Here is an 8,608-nt window from a genome sequence, read left to right on the forward strand (position 1 = left end):
TCCAGTGTCTTGATGTTTCACCTCATATAAATTTGCTTGCTTAGGGAGTGTTTGTTAAGCTCATACTTGAGGGAAGCTTCTTTCCTTTGCAAGGGGGGAAAGTATTTTTTGGTTGGGGGAGAAGGGGAGGGAGGTATGAACTCATTTTGACAGGAAAACTGTTTTTTGGTATTTATTATGTAGGTCTGTTCGACCATATATTTTCCATAGACATATTTGTTTCATCTTTTTGTAAGAAATTTCCTATAAAATAGAGCCTCCTTCATAGGGAAGGGCATGAAACAAACACCTCTTAAAGAGTGAACTCAACCTTAACAGGTGAGCAAAGGATGTATGGCCATGTGTCTTAAACTCGCGACTTCGCTTCAGCGGGTCGTCCCTGCTTGGAATTCATAATCTTTGACCATTTTGATTGCTGTATGATTACATTTAACCCAACTTTTCCGTTGTTCTATATAAAAAGTCACCACTTACATCCACAATAATTCAACAGTACAACCCGACCACGGGAGGATAACACTCGGTGAAGCTTTTCTTTACCAACACAAGAAAAGGAAAAAAAAGAAAGAACAAAAGACCGTCTCGGATCCACAAAACAAGAAAAAAGAAAATTAAAAACAAAAAACCCCATGAAGCATTTTCAATTACAGTCGCTACGTGTTTGGTTTATTTTGAGCATTCATGATCACCATCATCATGCTCATCAGGAGAGACTCTTCAGTTACTGTTGGGGACACTGCACTGCTTCCTGATCTCACCCTCATCCGGGTCCTGTGAGTACCTCGATGGCTGCCAGATCGGCCATGGACACGGCGAACTGGCGAACGAAGAGCTTGTTGCTGGAGGCGAAGGTGGTGACGTGGGGTCTGGTTCTCGGGTCGGACGCAAGCAGTTGGTCGGTGAGCAGCAGACCCATCTTCTTCTGGAGGTTAATGTAGTAGGCATTGTCGAATTTGTTGGGCGTCATTGGGTCGTAGTCGACGAGCGTGCCTCCCCATTTGCACTTCCTCTGCAGGTAGTTCAACTACTTGGGGTTGATTCTCGGGTCAGGCTTGCCCGTGCCTTTGAAATTGTAGAGCCTGAATCGCACGGCATCGCACGTTGTTTTCCCCATCGTGTGAGCTCCTGACGATGATCATGCAAAATTTAGCACAATGAGTACCACCCGAACCAAGTTTGATAGGAAAAAAAAAATCATCCACCCGTCCCTTCAAAATCTCCAGCTAAACTTTGTTATTGGAAGTTCCCAATAGCTCCGCCTTCCTGACCATGGTTTGTGGGACAGCGGTTTGAATAATGTGATTGTACTCTTTTAGTTTGCTACTGCACCTAATCACCGGCTATCTTTGGAGTTGATGAGTGACCTGATCTAACCTTTTCACCGACCTATAGGAGGCATCCTCTGCTCCGAAGTTGAAGGTGACCTCGAGTAGGGATGCAAATGGGTTAGAATCCAGGATGCTTTTGCAGTTTTTGGCTGTTCTGAATTCGATCCGGATCGACACTCCATGTATTTAGTTGTTTCGGATCAGATCTGTTTGCGTCAGTGTGACCTCAAGGGTTTTACCAAACGGTGACAGAAAAAAAGAAAAACAAAATGTACCAGAGAGAGCGACAAGGTCGAGTATGTTTAGTCCTCTTGCTTGGAAGAACTGAACGAGGTAATTGACTGTTTCATGACCCATGGGGATTTCCTCTGCTTCCTTGGCGATCGAGATGTTGCCATCCTCCCAAACTCCACTTCCCAGAAGGGTCCTCCAGCCTGCCATGGTTTCAAGCCAGTGTCACACAAGTGTTGATGTATTCACAAAAATTAAAAACCCGAATACAAAATAAGCACTTACCAGTAGACGCCATGGTCGAAGTGATGTGCAGGTGCTCGGTGTTCTCTTCAACCAATAGACTTATGCGATGAGCCCAGGCCTTCAAGTCGATGGTGAGCAGGACCTTGAATCCAATAACAATTATGCTATCTTTTCTAGCTGCTCTCATCATACCGTCTCTATTTATAATGCAAGATAGAGAGTGGTTAGAGAATGTGAACTCTTCACGTTCACGTAACCTCCACCCTACTAACTCTCATTAAGTGCCTACTAACAGCCTCACTAACCCTCTTATTAGTGTCAAACCGGGCCACACTATAAGTTAGACCCAAACCCAAATGTCCAACATTCTCTCACTTGACCTATTGACATTAAAAATATACTATATCGAGGTTTATACCATTATCTTGACTTAATTCTTTATGTGGATTCACATGTTATCCTGTATCATAAGAATGAATCATATGAGTCACAAAGATAGATCATTTTTTTTATGAAATGTCATATTTTTCATGTACTACAATACAACTCATTTTCAATGCTTTAGCCTGTTAAGATTACTTTTATGAATGTGTTGGTTTCTAACATGTTTTATTGGTTCTTTAATATTGTTATTCAGTTATTCTCTTTAACCAAATGAGAGATCTTTTATGCAAAATCAACAATATACAAAGCCATAGAGAATCAATTCATTTTCACAAATGTGATCACATAATCTATTATCATATATCAGAAGGAATAAAAGGACCCATCCCCTTTACATGTTGAGAATACAATCCTGGTGCTAGCCCTTTATTAAGGAGATTCGCAGTCATGTTCTTCGTACCATTTGTATCAATACATACCAGATGATTCTCAGTCATTTCTTTAATAACAGAGTATTTTAACTCTATGTGTCGACACGAGGTTGAGCTCTTGTTGTTATTTGAGAAAGACATAACTACTTCATTATCACAAAAGATCTTTAGTGGTCTCTCAATAGAGTCCATAATCCCAAGACCTATAATAAAGTTTTTTATCCAAATAACCTCAGATGAAGTCTCGTATAGAGTAATAAATTCCACCTCCATGGTATGAGCAGCAGTTGTAGATGATTTTCTACTTCTCCATGAGGCGATACCACCCGCTAGTAGAAAAATATATCTAGTAGTAGACTTTCTACTGTCAAAACATCCTTCTAAGTCCGCATCAGAGTATCCAATGACATCTAGGTGGTCAATCTTTCTGTAAGTCAACATATAGTTCTTCGTTTCTTGCAAATAACGCATGACCTTCTTCGCTGCCTTACAATGCACAATGCCTAGATTTGACTAATATCTACCAAGCATTCCCATAGCAAATGCGACATGAGGTCATATGCAGGTTTGCGCGTACTGCAAACTTCCAACCGCTGAAGCATATGGGATAGTTGCTATCTGAGCCTTTTCATTTATCATCCTGAGAACTGTCCTTTACACTCAATTTATCCCCTTTCACTATGGGTGCCAAACTAGGAAAACAGTTCTCTATTTCATATCTTTTAAGAACTGTAAGGATATACGATTTCTAAGAGAGGCCAAGGACACCCTTAGTTCTATCACGACGGATCTCAATTTCAAGGACAAATGTGGCCTAACCCATGTCCTTCATATCAAAATGAGAGAAAATAAAATCTTTTGTCTTATATGGTAGACTCAAATCATTAGTTGCGAGAAAAAATGTCATCAACATATAAAACCAAAATTATGAACTTAGTCCCATTAGTCTTAATGTATATGCACTGATCAACAATATTTTCAGTAAATCTAAAGTTCATAATTACCTGATTGAGCCTTTTATACCACTGGCGGGATGTTTGCTTAAGTCTATAAATTGACTTCTTTAATTTGCAAACTAAATGATTCGAGTCATTTACACTGAAACCGGGAGATTGTTGCATGTATACCTCATCTTTCAAATCCTCATTTAGGAAGGCAATTTTAATAGGAGGTTGTAGCTCTAAATCAAAATGAGCCATGAGAGCCTTGATTATCCTCAACGATTCCTTAGTTGATATAGGAGAAAAAGTCTCATTATAATTAATGCCCTCTATCTGTGTGAAACCATTTACAACAAGCCTAGCCTTGTACTTATCCAATTGACCTTTAGAGTCTATTTTGGTCTTAAAGACTCATTTACAACCAATAGGTCTAACTCCATCAAGTCGAGGTACAAGATCTCACACTTAGTTCTTTGCCATAGAGTCAAGATTTTCCTTCATGACATTGATCAAATGTGTTGATCTTTTACTTTCAATGGCTTCTGCAAAGGTGAAGGGATCATGGTCAATATTTGTAAAATTATTAGACCTTTGCAAATACACCACATAGTTCGAATGGATAGCAGATTTCTTGGTCCTTGTAGACCTCTATACATGTGCTATAGATGGTTCAAAATGAACTTTTGTATCATGTTGCTGTTGTACATCTTCATCAACAACTTGCTCCATTTGAGATTGATGTTCATTGACCGAACTTTTTCTGACATTATCCAAAGGGACAATGACAGGAAAAACTGAGTTTTTATCTTTCGCAGGTATGGAACCTGAATTCTGCATTTTCTCAAATTCAATAATTTGATATGCATCTATCCCAATAGAACTATTTTCAAGAAATCTCGCTTTATCTATTTTCACTATCTATGTTGTATGAGATGAATAATAAAACCTAAAGCCCTTTAATATTTTTGGATAACCAATAAAAATTTTACTAGTTATCATAGGATCAAAGGCTTTTATATGTGGGTTATACAATTTAGATTTTGCTGGACATCCTCTTATGCACATATATGACAAAAAAAGTTTTCTACCAGTCCATAACTCGAAAGGAGTCATTTGAACAACATTCGTAGGAATCTTATTCAAAATATGTACCGTTGTTCTAAGAGCTTCACCCCACAAGGTCAAGAAAAGGTTTGAGTGATTCAACATCTCTCGAACTATTTTTTTAAGCATACTATTTCTTATTTCAGCTACACCATTCTGGTAAGCACTATCAGGCATGCCATACTGAGGTACAATGCCTTTCTCTTTTAGAAACTGCGTTAATTGCTCTTCCTTTTGTCTCATCTCAGTGAAACGACTATAATATTCGCCACCTCTATCAGACCTGACAACCTAAAATTTTCCACTAATTTGTTTCTCTACTTCTTTCTTGAAGTCCTTAAAAACCCGAAAGACTTCTGTTTTTTCAAATAATAAGTAGAGATACATATACCGTGAGTAATCATTTATAAAGGTGAAAAAATATTTTTCACCCGTATGATACGGTGAAAAAGGGCCGCAAACATCCGTATGCACTATCGCTAACTTTTCATTACTGCATTTGGTATATTTCTTATACGTGTTAGACTGCTTAGCCTTTATGCAGTCAACACATGACTCTATATCCGTGAAATCAAGGGATCCAAGGATTCTTTCTTTCATAAGTCTTTGGACTCTCTCTTTCGAGATGTGTCCAAACCTTCGATGCCAAAGCAAATATGATTAATCTTTCTTTAGACCACGTTTATTGTCAATCATTGTGTTCTCAATAGATGAGATTCTTAAATTTGGAATTTGGTTTTTAACCGATACAAACCATCACACACATATACAGAATCTGCATTAATAAATTTTTTTTATAATAACAAGGTTGGAGTTTTCAAATTTAAAACTAAAACCAAACTTATCAAGTTTCAAAATTGAAACCAGGTTCCAACTATAGGATATAACATAAAAAGTATCAACCAAATCTAAAATGAATCTCGATTTCAACACAACTCTGCAGGTCCCAACGTTCTTGACATACGAATGCATCTTATTTCTTGAGAAGACGCTTCTTTCATGCTCTATTGGTTTCTTTTTGTTGAGAAATGCCTGTAAAGAGTTGACAATGTGCACCGTAGTACCATAATCAATCCACCAATGATGCAATGAAACATGAATCAAATTTCACTCATGAGAAACAAATGACTTATTATCTTTATTTTTGAGTCATTTCTTATGCTTCAAGCAGTCCACTTTCTTATCTCTCTTCTTTTTGCAGAAGAAACACTTTATAGAAGAGCTTCATGCCTGGGATTAAGCTTTTGCCTGAGAGTTTGAACACTCTCCAGAGGTTTTCTTCTTGTTCTTCTTTTTTAATGAACCTTTATTTGGCCCTGGCCTATGTTTTTTCTTATGAGAGGTTATATGTGTACTCGGCACCCTCTCACCCTTCAATCATTCTTCCTCTTCAATACACTTGGTCAAGAGATCATTAAAAGACCGCTCATCACCATGTGTGTTGTAGGAGATTTTGAAGGGTCTATATTCAGTAGAGAATGAGATCAAAATTAGATGGACCAAGAAAGAATCAGAAATGGCAAACTTCATGTTATTCAGCTGAGATGCAATGTTCTTCATTTCTAAAATGTGTTGTAGGATATGACTATCATCAGTATATTTCATAGATACTAGTTTGAACATTAATGTACTAGCCCATACCTTATTAGAACTGACAAATTAAGCATCAGTGGATCACAAAAATTCTTTCACTGTTCTGCAGTGAGGAATAACACCTTGAATATTCTTAGCCACTCGAGATTGTAAAAGCAACATGCTAAGTCTGTTCGAGTGCTCCCACTTCTCAGAGATAACCTTCTGTTCGATTGTACTCTACTATATAAGAGCATGAGATTCGTCAATCCTAAGGGCCAAATCTAAGTTCGTGTATCCGAGAGTGAACAACACTATTTCTTTCCAATCCGATAAATTAGATATGTCTAATAGGAGAATATTACTAGAACCGTCAATGAAGAAAGAACCTGATAAAACAAGGAACAAAAAATGAAACTTTATTATTGTTCAGACGAGACTTGTGATGAAAAGGTAAACATTGAGACCCTTTATTATTCACTTTTTCTTAGACAATCATAATTGAGTCATTATTGTTCTACTTTGGTAGAAATGACAATACCCATAGTTGCTCTGTCACCTCAATTCACAAAGAATCGACTTCAGTTGATGAAACTAGCAGATCATGTAACCATAGGCAATTCAACATTGTACCTTTAAGTACAAACATGCTTTATGGGCTAGAATACACATTTATTATTACACCTTATGTGAATTTAAAATACAACAACCTACCTTTGTGTAGAATCGTTGTTTTATAAAGTCACACAATCATAAAATTGAATCTTAATACGGTCTAAAGAATCTTCAATCAATGAAACTCGGATCACTTTAGCCAAATGGATTACACTTATCCCCAAAGTCATCCCTATCTGCATATCCCTCCTTGGGATGGCAGTGGGTGGGGTCCGGGTACATGGTCTCCACCCCCTTTCTGTCTCAAAATCCTGCCCTCCATCTTTGCACGGGTCTTGATTTTAACTTTCTTTCCCGCCTTCATTCATGTTTCATGTCCTCTATTCTCGGTCCAAATAGGGTGAGACCGGACGGGGCTCCATTTTTTCTCAGCCTACTGCCATCCCTAAAGAAAGATCGGGGATGGGGCAGAGTGGGGATTGGAGAGAAGAATAGAGCAGGGTGGGGAAAAGCATAAGTTTATCCTGCCTTCATCCCTGCACGGGTTTTGATTTTAACCTCCATCATCGCCTCCATTCTCATTTCATGTCCTCCATCTCCGGTCCGAACGAGGTGAGGTAGGGCAGAGCCTCGTTTCTCCCCGATCCACTGCTATCCCTAATTGCATTGAAGCAAGTTGTTTTGATCAATTGGGACTTCATAAATGTGATCTACATGTATCATTCACTTAGTGTAGCTCGACATTTAAATCATCATAATCCAACTTGTGTGCAGGATTTCTTTGGCGATTAAAAAAATCAACAGTTGACCAAACACAAAATTTTGTATTAAAAAAAAACATACTTTTTCATAAAATAAGTATGATGCAACCATGCTGAATTCATCTATGGGTTCAGATTTTGATAAAAACAATTGCATCAATAAGATTTAAGTGGGGTAAGAAGATGGGGGATGACATAAGGGATGAGTGGAACCAAACTTCTTGGTAGCTACCCAGATGAATTCAATTGGACGGCTAAGATTGAGATGATATGTCATAGCATGCAACCATTTTTTCCTTAATAAGTATTGTCTTGATACCCTTCAATCTTTTCTTTTGTCATCTAAAGCTGACCTAGCATGATTTATTATTATTAGAATAGTAGGGGTGTGATTGGAAAACAAAGCCGAATAGTTGGGTAGCCGGTAGCACCTTCTTACAATATTAAAGTTTATGGGAATTTGGTATTTGATAAACTTGAAAGATGCTCGAGGGCTGAGGGCAAAAATAAAGTTTGAAAGGCATGATGTTGTGTGCACCTAGTTCCATCTAGCTTCTTGCCTTATAAATGTATTGATAACAATTTGTTTGATTACCATATAAATGTACTGACAATAATTAATTGTTTGCTAAGTATCACATATTGAATCGTGTTTTATTGACAAAAAATAACGTGATCTTTTAAGTGATGAATTTGATTTTTAAAGGTCTTGAAAATCTTACATGCACGTCATATTCACATGATCCAAAATGACAGCATGCGTTCTACAAAGCAATTTATATAAATCACATTCTTATTAATTATTAATTATGATCCTTTGTAGATATGGTAAGTGTATCCTATCATTACTACTATATATATATATATATATATATATATATATATATTTATATATATATATATTTATATATATATATATATAGAGAGAGAGAGAGAGAGAGGTGCCAGAGTTTTTTTTGTGCCTACAAAGTGCTTATCAAGTTTTGGAAAGATTG

The 8,608-nt window shown here is 37.3% G+C and overlaps 1 protein-coding gene across 1 annotated transcript; it reads right to left on the reverse strand.

Annotated features, from left to right (window-relative positions):
* Positions 1–1,024: 1,024 nt before the first annotated feature.
* On the reverse strand, positions 1,025–1,992 carry LOC149843597 (peroxidase 7-like). The gene is made up of 3 exons (XM_090000935.1): positions 1,845–1,992; positions 1,604–1,762; positions 1,025–1,125 (listed from the first exon to the last, which is right to left on the reverse strand). The coding sequence occupies exons 1-3, from the start codon at positions 1,990–1,992 to the stop codon at positions 1,025–1,027; spliced, it is 408 nt and encodes a 135-aa protein (XP_089857061.1).
* Between the last annotated feature and the right edge of the window lie 6,616 nt (positions 1,993–8,608).

Source organism: Nuphar pumila, chromosome 3, assembly GCF_984573655.1.
Source record: "Nuphar pumila chromosome 3, dmNupPumi1.hap1.1, whole genome shotgun sequence".
NCBI classification, from domain to species: Eukaryota; Viridiplantae; Streptophyta; class Magnoliopsida; order Nymphaeales; family Nymphaeaceae; genus Nuphar; species Nuphar pumila.